Source organism: Palaemon carinicauda, chromosome 27 (genome assembly GCF_036898095.1).
Source record: "Palaemon carinicauda isolate YSFRI2023 chromosome 27, ASM3689809v2, whole genome shotgun sequence".
Lineage (NCBI taxonomy): Eukaryota > Metazoa > Arthropoda > Malacostraca > Decapoda > Palaemonidae > Palaemon > Palaemon carinicauda.
Window position 1 is genome coordinate 47920778 of NC_090751.1, and position 17500 is coordinate 47938277.

General features: G+C 36.5%; 1 protein-coding gene across 1 annotated transcript in view; it reads right to left on the bottom strand.

Annotated features, from left to right (window-relative positions):
* The window catches only part of LOC137620891 (G-protein coupled receptor GRL101-like), a 464398-nt gene that overhangs the window by 219681 nt on the left and 227217 nt on the right, over positions 1-17500 (bottom strand). The window contains exon 6 of the mRNA XM_068351336.1: positions 6961-7116. Within this exon, the coding sequence (XP_068207437.1) occupies positions 6961-7116 (156 nt within the window). The remainder of the gene's footprint in view (positions 1-6960; positions 7117-17500) is intronic.

Below are 17500 nucleotides of genomic sequence, written 5' to 3' on the forward strand. Positions count from 1 at the left end.
AAGAGCATAGATCAAGCTAGTTTACAATACTTGTCACATGTAGTAAGACCTCTGCCAATCCTCAGAAACTTTCACCAACATCCACATTTGCAAAGTTTCAAAACCTTCGAGGTTACCACCAGGTCCAAGAGTGGAAGGGAAATTCTCTTGATCCAGATATGGGACTGGAAGGTTTGTCATGGCAGACTTGTTCCAATTCAGACTGAAAAGGACACTGGCCCCAAATCATTGTTAAAGCTTACCACGTGCCACTGTAAGACTAATTGCAACACATTAAGATGTAAGCGCTGTTAATGTCTTGACTGTTTCATGGCACCCATAGAATACATGGAAAAATGTTCAAATGTATTACCAAATGAAAACGAGAATGGAATTCGACACAGATTAGTTTTCTTTGAAGGGTGGCTGTTAAGTAAAAAGAAGCTGATTTTTCCGTTACAATCATTTCTTGCTCACTTAGCCTCTCGAATCCCTTCATTTGAACGTGAATTTCTTAATATTTTTCTGTTATTAAAATGTATCCGCCATAATTCCAACTTATCAAAGTCCACCCCTTCATACTTTCATCGTTAGTATTAGTTAATGTTTCCTTATAAATTTCCAATAAAACCTGTAAAACCTCCTCTTCTCATACTCTGTTTTCCTCATCCTAGGTTATTTTTTCATATATCAGCTACAGTCTTCACCGTATACCTTATTTTCTACTTCTACTAGCTATCAAATATTTTCTAACATTATTTATTTGCTTAAAAATGTCTTATACTTTACATTGTAAAACTTTTTTACTGTTCATGTGGCGTCCTATAATAAGTCTACTAATATCCTTCACTTTCGCTTTTTCCAACATCATTCTTGACCTATTAATGCGTAGTTTTTTAATGTAGTACATGATTTCCTGTCCTTTCACCCACATTAACCCCGCCCCCCAAGGAATTCAGCAAAAATTAATAAAAAAAAACTTTTACCAGTAACTTGTCAAAACTGCTGGTGGGTTCTAGCATGCGCAACTTTTGCTCGGGCCAGTGACGTCACGTATAAGGGTTTAAAGGCCGTCATGAATGGTAGAGAAATGGGTCTGTGACATTGCCTATCAAACAGGACAATGCCCTGGGGACTGACCATATATAATCGTACATAAGATCAGTGCCCAAACACACACTCCACTCAAGCTAGGACCATGGAAGGCCGGGTAATGGCTGCTGGTCACTCAGCAAATAGACCTATAGGCTCCACCAAACCCCCATCCTTAGCCCACAAGGATGACAAGGTTACAGCGATCAAAGTAACTAACGAGTTTTAGCGGTACTCGAACCCCAGTCTTGCAATCACCAGGCAAGCACGTTACCAACAGGCCACCACCTTTAAGGTCAGGTCCCACCGAAATATGAATTAAATACTGAAGAATCGAAAATACCAATTTTTCTGGTTTCCAGCCATCCGCAAACATTTGCAGCAAAATGAACTTTTTTTCCACAATACTGTGTTGATATGAACCGTATAAAAAATTACACACGTATTGAGAATGTGTAGCTGATTTATTACGAACAAAAGAGGAAAGCATAGCGGAAGCCGTCCGGTGAGTGAAAAAAAAAAAATAAAATTAGGTACTACGCAGCAAAATGAAATTAGTGAAAATTATCGTGATTATTTGTTACGGAACTAAACAGAGGGAATAGAAATGGCTTATCAGCTAAGTATAGTAGAGTATAGTATAGTACGTGTATTATGAAAAGATACCTCTATTTACAAGTGATGAAGGTAAAAAGGTCGAGATTCCCTAAAAAAAAAATCAGGACGAAACGAAAGATAACCTTGATGTTTAACCATCAGCTTATTTGTTATAAATCAAACAGAGACTAGAAATACCAGTATTTGGATCGATATATATATATATATACAGTCAGCGCGGATCGGTCTTTCCGGGTAGTGGGCCGGACACAGCGTTCCGCGTAAATCGGAGGCATGGGGTTTATCGGGGAAAAATTCGACTGGGACAAATTGACTAATTGGCATCTTTTTATACAAGTTGGCATCTACATATCTGCGTAGGTGGAAGCTAGTCAGTGTGTTTCCTGTAGTCATGGAGTGAGGTTGTGTCAGGTTGAGAGGGCCGAGTTGCAATCGTTCTTTTGTGAGTTCGCGTGGCATTTTTGTCTATCAAACCCCCCCCCCCAGTGATGTCTAGACCCCGTACAAGTCACGATGACATTGTTAGAGTGATAACCTGTCATAATTTAGGTCTGCAAACGAAGGAAATAGTGAAGAATACTGGCGTGAACGAGAGAACAGTGAGGCGCTTGGTGGCCAAGTACAAGGCATGGGGGTAGCGCCGAGATCCCTTCTCACTCCCAGGCTGGTTTCCCCCCCCCCCCCCCCCCCGGAAGATTCCTGATCGTATTTTAGTTATTTTAAAGCGAAGCCTAGAAGAAAATCCAACATTAACGGCTAAGCAACTGAAAGAACAGAACCCTAAATTGTTGAGCGATGTCAGTGTTCGTACGATTCAGGAAAACCTGTCGAAGCGCCTCGACTACGAGAAAGTGATCGCGAGAAAGAAGCCTGCTTTAACTGAGAAACAAAGGAAGAGGAGGGTTGCTTTTGCCAAGACATACAAGGATTGGACCTTGGAGCAGTGGCGAAGTGTCTTGTGGAGAGACGAAGCGACCTTTTGTGTGAGTGAGACGACCGGGAAAAAAGTGTGGAGGCGAAAGGGGTCAGATCCTCTTAAGCCTAATCTCACGGCCAAGACAGTTAAGCACCCAGCATCGCTTATGGTCTGGGGTTCGTTTGCCTACGGTGGTGCCCCAAGCCTTGTTGTTTTGCCTAAAGGCATAACGGTTAATGCTGACCGCTATTTGAGCATTTTGAAAGACAATTTAGCGGATTGTTTTGTGGCTACAGGAGCTGAAATTTTTCAGCAGGACGGTGCCCCTTGCCATACGGCTAAAAAAGTGAAAAAGTAGCAGGAAAATAGCGAAGTGAACTATATTCCTGATTGGCCAGGTCAAAGTCCTGATATTTTGCCCATTGAGAACCTTTGGGCGATAGTTAAAGCCCGCCTTCGTAAAGAAGTGACGACAAACGTGACACTTCTCGAGGCGGCGCTCCATCAGGTGTGGGCGGAAATACCTGCCGAAATACTCCAAAACCTCGCCGATAGTGTTCCTCGGCGACTTTTGGAGGTCAAGAAAAAGAAAGGCTACCCTATAGACAAGTAGCAGGGATATTGGTGAGTGTTCAATTGAATTTTTATTGATTTATATTGTGTATTAGTGTAGATATGGGAGGGGGACCAAAATGAATGCACGGCGGATGCTGCCCGGACAGACCGACCCGCGCTGACTGTATATATATATATATATATATATATATATATATATATATATATATATATATATATATATATATATGTATATATACTGTATACATATATGTATATGTAATGTCAGCCCAAAAATAAAATAAAATCTGTCTGATGATGTTCATCTTAATTCAAGTCAAAGTAATCTCCAGGAAAATAGAAAACTAGACATAAAGATCTGACAAATAGCTAATGCCAAACGTTATATATTGTGGCTAAAAATATATACAAGAATATATCAACGGAACAAGTGATATAATTTTTGAAAGCTATTATGTACAACAGTTTTATCCTGAAATGCTATGGCTTACTATCATTCATGTATGTAATGTATATAATTTCTTATATTGTTTCAATTACAATGCGTAATGTGATACGTAATGGGCCAATGGCTATCATCTTTTTCATAGTTGAAAATAATTAATGAACAGCTGTAAATATTAGATGATGATAATTTATTGTAAAATATATAAAAGTATTGACTAAAACCAAGAACAAGTAAATCATCATTACTTTTCATAATGATTATTCCTACTAGGGTTATAGCTTAACAAGTAGTAATAATAATAATAATAATAATAATAATAATAATAATAATAATAATAATAATAATAATAATAATAATAATAATAGCATTTTCAATATTACTAATAAACCTTCTCTTTGGAAGTTTTCAACTTCCTTTTTTTCAGAGGAAATCATTTGCTTATAATTTGCTATTATCAACATTATCATTATTATTACAATCACTATCATTACCCTTTAAAAAATCTTTCAAGGAATGCTAATAATACGCCATTAACTTAGAACAAAAAACTGAAACAAAAATCAACATAGCAGGGTGCCCTTCTGTGTGAATAAAATTAGATTCTAGCGAAAGGAAAGTTTAGATGAATAAATATAAACGCATGAAATTAATATAAAAAAAGTTGAAAGCTGTTGAGAAATAAATTAGCAGGGACCTTTTAGTCCCATCTGCTAAATCTCCTTAGTTTTTACTGCATTTAGTCCCAGACTTTTTCAAAGCAATCTTGAGTTACCGTTATCCAATCGTTTTTGGTTCGCAAATTATAATCTACGTATTTGGAATGCATTCTGATAATTCGAAGTATGGATGGGCTAAGTAGACAATACATTCGGTATACGTACACGATAAATACGCTCCCATTCCGCTACCAACACGCAATTACCCGCGAGTTGCGGATACAGGCCGAACGCAGCGAATAACAGTGGATGTATTGATTATAACTTACACATTTATTGCGCACGTAAACCGAATGTATTTCGCACACCCATCCGCAACCAAAATTTTGTGCAGTTCAAAAATCTGAGAGCGGTAAAAAACATGTGCGGAGGTCGGGCAATTTGTTTCAGCATGAACCCCGAATACCGAGTATGTTTCGAGAATGCTTACCAATTTTGTACGGAATTATGTTGCAATATACTGGCAAGGCCTGTGGGACAGGGCCTTAAGATCAGTAAAGTCACGTCAATGGAATGATGGCAGACCAACCCAGCAGCTTACATGGGACTACCAGGCTTAAAAAATTCATCCAAGGTGCTCACATTAGATATTTTCGCCAGAAAAGTGCTCTCAAACTGAATCCTCAGTAACCACAGAGGTTTTTTACTTCCGCACAGTTACAGGGTTAAAACTTCTTTTGATGTCAATAGAACGAGTTGCAATGAATTTTCTAATGATCTGCTCTAATTTTTAATATTTACCTCTTAATCCAGAGTGAGTTCGGTAATTCATAGTAGTTTACATAGTTAATGAACGCTTACTATAAGTTAGAATTAATGATTATCAATGATAGGCTTTAACCTAACTATAGGTATATTACATATACTATCTATCTTTTTACTATCTTTTAAGGTCATATATTTCCCCATATCTGCTCTTGGGCTTTTCTTCTTTTTAGTTCTTAACGTCTTACAAACTTAAGAATATATCATATAAATGTTTAATCTCAAACTACTACGCCTCATAACCCTGTGCCACAATACTTCTTTCCTAAGAATGTTACTATTTTCCAGGTATTCAACCATAAATCACATTGTCTTTAGTCAATCTCGTCTACAGTGTTTGCCTTTATAACAAACCATGTCAGGAAACACATCGTGCTGCCGATTTCAAGACTTCTTAAAACACACTTTTCAAAACTACTAGAATTCTATCGGGATATAACACCTCCATATTGTGATAAACAGTCAAGAATGACAAGACAGAGTATCTTGAGCATATGTTAATGATAAATATATTTTCTCTAATAAGACTACAGACCATAATCAGCAGAAACAAGCAACCTACCTTTCAATTTTATTTTATCGTTAATAATACGTCACATGAAAAACGAACTAAAATTAATTTGAAAGAAAAAGAAATATACCTTGTTAATCGATGTATGACACCTCTTGACGCTTCAATAAACCTATGAAAAGTTGTATATTCCAAAATAAACTCTATTCATCAGACTTCACGGAATACCCCTAAGTTATTAGTTACCAAATCAATCTATGTGTATTTTTTCGGAAAGGAATCATTGATCTTACACCTATAAAATGATTTGGTGAAAAATAATTGGTGCTACTATAGTGTGAGCTCTACCGTCATATGTCGCCTATTCAGGTGGAAGGTAAGGTCTACCGCGTGACCAGCGTCCCTAACCATCGAACATGTGAACTGCCCAAATCCATCAAAAACGTGATCTGTCCACGTGACCTGCCCATATAAAAGGAAGCAAATGGAGCTCCTAAATCACCTACCTTATATTTTTGTACAGGTTACCTACGGGCCGACCAAGGGAATGGTCCGTGCCAACGAGAACTGTTGGCTATAATCTACAGCAAGCAAGCAAGGAAGCTCCTAAATCAGTTTTTCCCTCGGCCTAAGAGAGATATCATCGATATCAGCATTTTACAGTGAACCACCAGCAATATTATGTGGATCCAGTGACAGGAGCACACACAGGCAATTGAGCAATCGTGGTTAGATGCTAAAACTATGATTCTGAAGAGATTAATGCGAGGTGTTGGTCGTCAGCTGTTCAAGTCTCATCTTGATTATTTTTGCTGGAAGGTGATGAGAAACAATGCCAATGATCTATTTGAGTCATTCTTAGATGATGTACGAAGTGTGTATCGCTAGAATAAATGTATGGAAATATATGATAACCTGTTTGATGTACGAAGAGTGTATCACTAGAATAAATGTAAGGAAATATATGATAACATATTTGATGTACGAAGAGTGTATCGCTAGAATAAATGTATGAACATATATGATAACATGTTTATTTTTACCTTCATTCCTTTTTTTTAATGTAACTAGAAATCCAATTATCTAGTTAAGTCATTTCTAAGATATGTTTAAGTTAAGTGTTTATTGTTTAAACAAATGCATGAAATGTGATTTATCTATGAGGGACGAATAATTCAGCAGTAGACCTCACGCTATAGTACTAACGGGAGATAGATCTCACGCTATAGTGTGGTAGACCTCACGCTATAGTAGCACCAAATAATTTATCCATTTTTTAATTCATAAATGCATCATGAAGGGGAAAAAACAGCTGGAAGAATTAAGAGAATCTACTTACAGCAACCTTCCTCGTCTTCTCCATTTAGACAATCGGCTTCTCGGTTGCATACGACATCCCCCGGCAGACAGCGACCATCACTGCACTGGAACCACTCTCCTGTGGATTGGTCTTTGTTGGCGCCTTTGCCTGCTGTACAGTGACTCGTGGTGTTACCTGTTGGGGAGATGGAAGAGAGAGTGAGCAGTCACTGGATATGCCAACGGGTTGCAGCTGGTAGATTTTAGTCCAGCATTTGTGTCTTGATAAGTTTATCTTTCTACAGGCGACAAAAAAAAAAAACCAGGCACGGTTCCTATTTTTCGTACATTTGATAATAAAAAAAATGCACAAATTAAGTTCGAGAAGATAGATAGTATTTGCAATGAAAGCAAGCAGGACGTGAAAAAACGTTCACTCCATCAGACATTTGAAAGCTACTAAAGAACTTTTTGTTAACTCAATTACTTTGCACCTAAACGTAACAATGAACTTGGGTTATACTTGTCAAATTTCTTAACCTCAGCAGTGAATTACTTATATTGTAGGTAGTCGACTGAGGTAAGTGACCGACATGAAGGTAAGCACCAAGACGTTATTTACTTCATCCCAAAAGGACTTAAATACACACATTATATATATATATATATATATATATATATATATATATATATATATATATATATATATATATATATATATATATATATATGAGAATGGCAGATAATAAATAAGACATTAATAACAACAAAGTATGTCCGTAGATATTGCAAAAAAAAAAGCAGGGGAAGGAAGAAAAGATGATGGATTGACGAACTAAGAAAATTTGCTGGTATAGACTGGCATAGAAAGACTATAAACATATATGAGAGGGAAGCACATGTTTCAGGCCTTTGTCCTGCAGAAAACTAGTTATGGCAGAGAAGCGTTTGCTTGGTTCCAGGTGCTGAAGTCTAGTTTTGCATCAAGGGCATGACTCGGTTAAGCACCAAAGGAGATTACGTTCTTTTCCAGAAATCTCCTATTGGGTGTGTGAGCATGGAGACACGCCAATAACGTATGACGCCCTTAAATCATATCTCCTGGAGCAGTACTCACCATCGCCACCTCTCTCATCAAGCGTTGGGGAACCAAAAGGCTTCGCTCGCCTGCAACCTGCCGCAGACGTCTCTCCTCCTGTAGTGAATCTACTTTGTGCCCTTTTGGTATGGCGCCTACCCGAACCTGTACACGCTGCCATCCCTGATGTCGATATTTTGCCTATGAAGGACCTGATGACCAAGTTGATGCCCTTATGGACAGTCATTTCTTCACCACCTTCATGTCCTCCATCAATGCCTTCACTCTTGCCAAAGTGGACATTTCGGAGCAGTGATAAAATCGCAAACCACCCACTACTTGCTCATGCCCCAACCAACGACCTCTAGAATTACTTCCTGATGGCATCGGCCACAATTATGCTACTACCACTCCAAATTCGAGACTGCTGGGAAAAAATGTGTGAATGGTTGACAGTGGTCAACAAACTTGAGAGTAGGCCATTGCTAGCGGCAATGGCCTTCCCTGTCGCTAATCTCTTCTTTTTACATGATGCAGGTAGGGGCGTGTGATTTTTGGCAGACATGGGTGCTTGTTGTTCTATTCTGCCATGGCCACTTTCCAGGAAACAACATAGTCTGTCTAAGTCTGCCGACATCACCAGGTACCTGCCAACAGATCTGCGATACCCATTCACAGTTATGAAACCCTCCCATTATCATTTGGAAGCAAGGAAGCACCAAATATAATTGGAAGTTTCTCATGGCTGACATCATATTACCAATCCTCAGTGTGGACCTCCTCTCACATTTCCAAATCCTAGTTGATGTTGCTCACCATTGGTTAGTCAACTTGGATTCATACTCCTCGACACCTCTCCAACAAGTCCCTTCCGATCTCACTCGCCACATCAGCGCACCCAGAGATGCATACGCCCACCTCCTCACGTCGTACCCAGAATTTTTCCATCCAGAACTTCGTCAAACGCCCATGGTTCCTCCTAATCACGCTATTTATTACTATACGAAGACAGCACGGTTCTCCAGATTCAGATGTTTGGTACTGCATCCTTTGGCAGTCACTAAAAAAATATTCGCCGAAATGGAAGAAATGGGCCTTTGCCAAAAGGCCTTAAGACCATGGTCGTCACTTTCACACATCGCCATAAAGAAAGATGGCTCTCTGCTTACAGGCACTCAACCTCCTGAAGGGGTATTATCAGGTGCCCATGAACCCAGAAAACATCCCAAAGACTGCCATGACCAGCCCTATCGGTATATACACCTTCAATTACTCCTGTTTTGGCCTTCGTAATGCTGGGGCCACTTTTCAATGTCTCATGGACGGCATCTTAGAGGACCTCCTCTCCTGTGTATGATATGTGGACGATAAACTTGTGTTCTCTTCCTCTAAAGAGGAAAACCTCCGATATCTAAGTATCATGCTCGGTTGCCAACAACAAAATGGACATGGATTATGTGTGCTGCCTTTGTGCTTTCCTTTATTAGACTTTTACCAAATGAAACTAAACATAGTATTTTGTATTAGCTTTGTATCAACTTGGCTAAGCTGACTACTACTTTTATACGAGTGATGTATTTCTGCTTTCAGCATTGGTGTTACATCTGTTTGTTTCCTTTGTGGAACCAACCGAGGATCTACCCTCTTTGCTACACTTCCCATTTCTGTCATAAATTCCCTTTTCTAGATTGATTTTACGGATTCAATTAATTAGTCATGCAAAAACCTAACAGGAGTTTGTCAGAGATACCATCTTCTACTGTTGAAACATTCATAATAATTGATCTATCGGACAGTACAAACCCTCTTAAGCAAACTCTCGGAACATGGAAGAACATAGAGAATGTCAATAAAGCTTCTTCACGACAAAAAAAAACATATAACAGGAAATTAAAGATAAATGTGTGATACTTATTACAAAATGAGTAGATGTTTTATTGCCTCATTTAATAGATCGCTTTAGCAATAAGAGGAGTTTTTAGCACTTGTTGGAGAATTGGTATTGTTACTCCATTATATAAATGAGTTTGTGGAAGGTCAAGTCCAACTAATTACCGCCCAATCTCCGTAACTGTCATATTATCTAAAGTTTTTGAAAGTCTTCAGGCAAAACGTCTTAATAAGTTTGCTGAAGGTAATCATCTGTTGCCTAGTTTGGAATTTGTTTTTTGTAAAGGCCTTGGAGCATGTGACGCCCTTCTTACAATCTCCAATGCTGTACAAAAGTCCCTTGATTGTGGTCAGGAAGATTGTATGACTGGCCTTGACTTTAGTGGTGCCTTTGACCGTGTTAATCATGAGGCCCTTGTTTTCAAACTCAAACAGATGGGAGCGGGTGGGTCGTTTCCTAGCATTATTATTGATTTTTTAAGTAATAGATCTCAGAGAGTTGTTGTTGATAGGCACCATAGTGAGTACAGGAATGTGATATCTGGTATTCCACGGAGTAATATTCTTGGGCCATTACTTTTCATACTATAAACACATGACATGTGGTTTGGCCTGGAAAACAAGCTTGTTCCTGGACAGTTCCATCCTGTTCGTAATACTATGAATGCCGTGAATTCCAAAAGGAAGGCCTTCTCCATCATGAGGCTCAATACTACACAGTAATCTAGAAGTTTTATTCCAGCAGTGACCAAGTGGTGGAATGATCTTCCTATCGGGTAGTTGAATCAGTAGAACTTCAAAAGTTCAAACTTGCAGCATATGGCTTTATGCTGAACAGGCAGATATAAGTCTTTTTATAGTTTATGTATGACATATGTCATACGTGCGAGTTGCTCTCCGTAAGCGAACAATCGCTTGTTCTTGTGTGAGACCTTTTAAGTGCTTAACAACAGTAAGACCAAAGGCTTGTTACACAATCGATGTTCTATTCAAATGTTCTTGGTCCTTCCTTTATGTAAAACTATCTCTGGATCTCCAAAATTTATTGGACCCTGTACGATTGACGGACGTATAGTGTATCTCTTTCATACTTAATTATGCTGTTTGCGATTTTGTTTCAATAAACCATGACACATTTTGCCTTTTCTTGAGGAGTTGACATTTTTAAGGGTTCATTTAACCATACCTCTTTTACCAGCAGGGCAGCTCAAATACATAAATGCAATGTGCTTAAAATCTTTCATAACTACTGAGTACACAGAACAAATTTATTAATAAGATATATTAGATATTTCTAAATTGTAAAGACACTTTATGGACACTGTAAAATGAATCAATAGAGTTGGATTTTCCTGAGGGAGTTCTCCATTTAAGGATGTTTGTAATAATGTATCACTTAAGAAATTTTCGTTGCTCTAAGAAATTTTAAAAAATATTCAAGGTCAACTTCCAAAGAAGAATAGCAGGGAGTACAGACAGCGAAAAGAAAATTCCACATACACCGTGGGTTTCTAATAAATACATTATAAAACGTAATGTAAGTCTAGAGTTTTGTAACCTTCCACAAGAATAAGTCAAAGCATCTACTTGTCTTGCCTTTGCCATTGCTGTTCGTGATTGCCGCACTCCGGAGCTAACCCTTTGAGCGTATAACTGAAGAGCATACCAGGATGGAAATATTGCTTAGCATTATGAACCCTTTGCCGGAGAATACGCATTTTATGTGCATAGGAAAAATACTGAAAACTTATTCGACGTTGTTTTCTTGGACGAATTGAAAACAGTATCCCTTCCTAGTTTCTCAGACCGTGATGAGAGCAATGTTTCATTAATTTACAGCATTATCTAATTTACTTTAATTCTGTCATTTAATATATAAACTCACGCATTTGGTTTTCCAAGACTGTTTCAGTAACTCTGTACAAAGTTATGTATGGCTTAAGCCTTTTTGTCTATCCATTTTAATACTGTTTTTTCAGCATATACTGTACAATATGTCCCATATAATAAGTTTGCGCAACAAACTTTTGGAAATTGTTATAAAAAATTATATACTTTTCTCAATTACTTCCCTACAACTCTATTGATATGAAAAGCAATTTTATTACTCCAATTTTTACCATTTCTTTACACTAAAAATCATATGAAAAGCAATTTTATAAATCAAACTTTTACCATTGCTTTACACTAAAATCTGAAGTATAATGAATCATTAAGCGAAATACGAAGGTCTTCAAAAGTGAAATTATCTTGGCAATGGCAATGGAAGCTTGGGTGACAGAGAGAGAGAGAGAGAGAGAGAGAGAGAGAGAGAGAGAGAGATAGAGAGAGAGAGAGAGAGAGAGAGAGAGAGAGAGAGAGAGAGAGAGAGAGAGAGAGAGAGATCCATATTGCACCATCTGCAAGCTGTGTCAATTTCCGCATAAACGCAATTTCGAATTTCGTTATGAATTCCTGAAACATTGAAAATCATTGAAATACCAATATCCAAGTTGAAATGATCGCTGCTCGAGACGGCCTTGGTAAGAATAAAGTACGTGTTTGTTTAAAGATTTAAAAATGAACTTCTAAATCATTGATACAAATATACACACTCCACCAACAAAAATCCAAAGGATTTTTTTTTTTCGGTTATAAAGTCTACCATTTGATCCATTCTGTCTTTAAAACAAGTCTTCAGAAAATAAATGTTTCAACTACAAAAATTATACAAATTGCAGAGGATTTCTACATAATGCTATATAATTCTGGAAATATCCTATTTTAACAGTTAATTATTTCTGTTATTTCCTTGTTTCCTTTCCTCACTGGGCTATTTTCCATGGAGCCCCGGGGCATAATTATAGCATCCTGGTTTTCCAACTAGGATTGAAACTTAGCAAGTAATAATAATAACAATAATAATAATAATAATAATAATAATAATAAAAATAAGAATAATAATAATAATAATAATAATAATAATAATAATAATAATAATAATAATAATGGTATAAGAAATAACTTTGCCAATAGAAAATGACATACCTGAGTCGATACCAAAAGTAACATTAGAAGAAGCAAAGAAGAAAATCTATTATCATCATCATTCATAGATGTAATTGTTATAATTGCATTGCTGTCAAAATAATTTACTTTGATATCGTTTCCATTTTTATAGCAAAATTTTCTTTAGGAAAAACTAACAATATTTCCATTTTCTGCTACCTTCTTAGCCCATTAAGCAACTGGAAAAAAACTTTAAAACCAAACAATGAAGGTATTTGGATAAATCCCAAAACAAAACAAGACTGTGACAGCTTACATACTAGAAAACTTACTCTAATTTTTGGTTAATGTAAGCCTCGCCAAAACAGTGACAAAATATTTTTCCTTTCAAAATTTTGAAGAAAGTTTAAGGTGATAATAAAATTGATAATAGGTTTTGTGTCAAAGGGAATTACACAATTTTAATGAGTTTCATATTCATAACTTGTTCACCAAAAAGATCTCCTTTACTTCGTTGCCAATTTTCAATTTGTTGAGAAACCCAAGCAATATCTGTTATATTTTCATTTATCAATATCCATCATCTGTTGTTTTCACAGCAAAGGCTTTTGTGTTTCCCTCCCATCGAAAGTAAAGAGGATTAAATTACAGAACGACACTTCCATTGTGGGTATTAAGATGAAGAAGACATATGAAGGTGTAAACAGCCGCAGTCTGTGCAAACTGCAAGTAACACGGAGGAAAGAATTCGCTTTTATTATATTATCGGAAAAAGGAGGCAAAATGAGATTTCAAAACAATGTAGGCAATACTATCGTTTTGTCATAAAAATACATTTCAAACAAAATTTTAGAATATATTAAAATTAATATACCGGTTTCATAAAACAGCAAATGTGAAAAAAAGAAAATGTCATTCGGAAACCGCAAACCTCCAAGGAAGATGGGCAATCCAACCCCAGCAATGGGTCCCCTGTCCCTTAGAGTTTTAATTTCACCGTAAACTAGAAAAGTACTCGTAAGACCTCCGCCACGGCCGCTTAATTTCTCGAAACCAGTTTCCCAGAATAGATTTAGACCGTAGGTGTATGTGAAATCTGTGTGAAAACCATATGTGAACTTGGGGAAGGTTAGTGTTAATTCAGTCGACCTTTTTCTTTACCTTGACATAGCACTTTTCGCAAACAAACAAACAAATAGAAACGAAAACATAACCGTTGGCGGAGGTAATCAGAAATATTTTTCCGGTCACGGAAGTATTATTAAATCTGATTACTATAATGGTGCTAAGGGATTTGCTATCTTTATAAGATTTGGAAGAATCTAAACAAGATTGATCGATTCACATCTGAAAGCGACCCACTCAAAATCTAAACAATTGTTGACTGTTGTAAGGTCCACTTCTTGACAAGATTTTATAAAACATCAAAATAGGACGCTTAGTGCAATAATGCTACCAAAAAACTACATTTTCACTAAAACTACTACAATGGTTTATGAATTCAAATGTATAAAACATTACACGGATAAAAATAAAGAAATAAGTTTTTTAGTTCACTAAATGTGATATGCAAATAATTTACAAATGAAATTCCCCGTGGTTTTCTTTAATTGTTCGAGTATTTTCACTACAAAATAAAAACAGTATCAAATATCATTTTGAAACAAACCCATAAATTCCATTGTTTGCAATATATATTCATATAAAATCTTTTCTTTATTTAAGCTCCTACTATTTTTTTTTTTACATAAAAACAGTATTGCTTAGCATTTGCAAACTATTATTTCTTTGAGAAAAGGTAACTTTTGACCCTTATTACCTGATAAAGCGGAGAATTTAACAAACTTCTAAAATTTCTATGGTCTTTTTCTTTCATATCAAAAACGCCAATAATGTATAGTCGCCAGAATAAAGAAATTATATATAAATTAGTTGGTTTACTCACATCTACAAGGGGAAGTCTTGCGATTGTATTTAGCTCAATACAACATCCCATGTTCATAATCAATATTGCAACATTTACCATTGACCGATGCTAAGACTTTGGCAAATGCTAATGAGACAACAAATTATGAGAGCTCTTTGGTATACAACCCGCTTGGTTGTGTTTTTTACACTGGATCTTTGGACACTTTAGAAAAGATCTCAACACTTTTCACTTGCATCTTTCTGGTGAATCACTAAATGACTTCAAAGGTTCGTTTTGGAATGTTTTATGAACAACAATACTTCGCTAATTTGTTTCCTTTTCTTATTTTTATACAAAACATATTCTTTAAGTAATCAGTGAAGTGTCCTCGTATGGAAGTGCATATTCAGGACAGACCTTCGAATTAGGATTTGTACAGATTCTTAAAGCATGTGATTATTTACGGAATTCTTAATATTAAAATATGGTTTTTCTGATACCTATTTTTGTAATCTGATGCCTATTTTTGTATGAGTGATTTAAGTGATTTTGCCATAAAACTATGTCAGAAATGTTTGGTTAACCCATTACTGATACCCCACCTTTGTCTAACAATAATGGGGTACCACAATAGGATACAACGATTATAGTCAGAATTAAGTTCAAGCGATGAAACTAGGGTTCGTCTTAGGAACAACAAAGAAAAGGACAGCACATCATATGTCAGGTTTGGGAAAAGAAGCCTCGCCCATCACTTGGAATCTTTTTAAAAATACCTATGTTAGATTAGGATACATTTCTGTTCCTCCCTCTTGGATTTACGACAACCTTTGCTAGTTTCGGACAGATTGGGGTGGGGGCGGGTCCAAAGGATAAAGCATCTTATATTAGGTCAAGATGGATATTTGTCATCCCTCCACAACATATAACCCAGGTTTCCCTGTGGTGTCTCCCATCACTGAATGACATAAGAGGGTGTTACAGGTAAAAAAAAAAAAGACCTTCGAAAGAAACGGACGTCAAATTCCTCAAAATCGCACCAATAGTTATCAGAATAAATTGAATATAGTGTTGACATAACATTTACAGGAGAAATAAAATTCACAAATTCCACAAAGAAAACGTTTTCGTACATTTTTACATCACACCAACAATGGTCAACAATTCTAAGATAATCTTTAACAATAAACTACGTATACCATTCATACTTTTTGCATCTTGACACATTATTAACTGGAGGCTAACGAAGCACCAAGAAATAAAATTAAAGTATTCATGAGACTTGCTTGCTCATCCTTATGTCAATGAAAATTATATTAGGAGGCATAACGCTGGAGAGAGAGAGAGAGAGAGAGAGAGAGAGAGAGAGAGAGAGAGAGAGAGAGAGAGAGAGAGAGAGAGAGAGCACTTATATGGACGACTGAATATTATATCAAAATAACACGCCCTTCCCCACTAATAATTGCCAATACAACGCCGATTCGTTTGCGATCGATAATCTCCCTTTATATTAACAATAAATGTGCCGATTTACGAAATAAACTAGAGCATATAGATGGCATACCAAGCACTTATGAGCTAGTCACTAAATATGCAAAACACAATTTCACCACACTAACTTGAAAGGGTATATATTGCAACTGCTCGCAAATGCCATAAGTATTAGTTCACAAAATCTAATTCCCACAATTCCGCTTACCTCATTACCACAAGCATTTCTTTAACAAAATAACTAGGCCACTAAATACTTATGAGCCTATTCATTTTATTTCCAAAGAGCCAATTTGCCACATAACTTAAGGGTTAGTTAACTGTTCACATGATGAATTGCGCTTAGTTTAAACTACCTACTATCACAGTGAACGTTCGAATCCTAGTGAGGAGAAATATTATTTGTCGCTACTATAGAATGATAATTATCTACCTTACTATTTGCGACCTACCATATTTCGCTACACGCCTTAGGGGTTAGTATTTTGACGTTATTTTAATTATGTAATTAATCACTTCGTTCAAACTGCTTTTTCGCTCGGCCTCTCTGGTACCGTGGTAAAAGGGTTTGTGTATCACCATGATCTGTAAAGCTGTCATAGTCAGGGCCAACCATACTAGATTGTTCTGCAGTGAGCAAACAGACAAAATTCTCCCTCCATCTCTAATCCGCAGTTGACCAGCGTGGTGATGAAAACTGGCCAAATCCCAGACATGAATAAGGACATGTCTGAGGCCTTTGTCCTGCAGTAAACTAGAAATGGCTGCACTTCATATATATATATTTATATATATATATATATATATATATATATATATATATATATATATATATATATATATATATATATATATATACACGACCTTCCCCTTTTAACGGACTTAGCATAACCCCTGGAGGTTTTTGGGTGGTGTTTCCGAATGAGAATGAAAGCACCAAGTCCTGGCCGTAATTAATTCTTTTAAAAGTTAACCTCCTGGTTAATGACTGATTACCAGAGATACAATTAAATATTAATTTTTTTTAAATGAAAATTAAATTCGTTTTACAAATACATCCTCTTCCCAATTACCTCAATTACCCAAATGTTAATATTTCCTTATACTAAAAACTGAATGTTAATGAATCGGTTCTTGACTTCTATCATTTCGTCTTTTCAACGTCACCACACTAAAGAACATCAGAATTTCCAAGGATGTAATACTGCCGATTCAATTTATTTT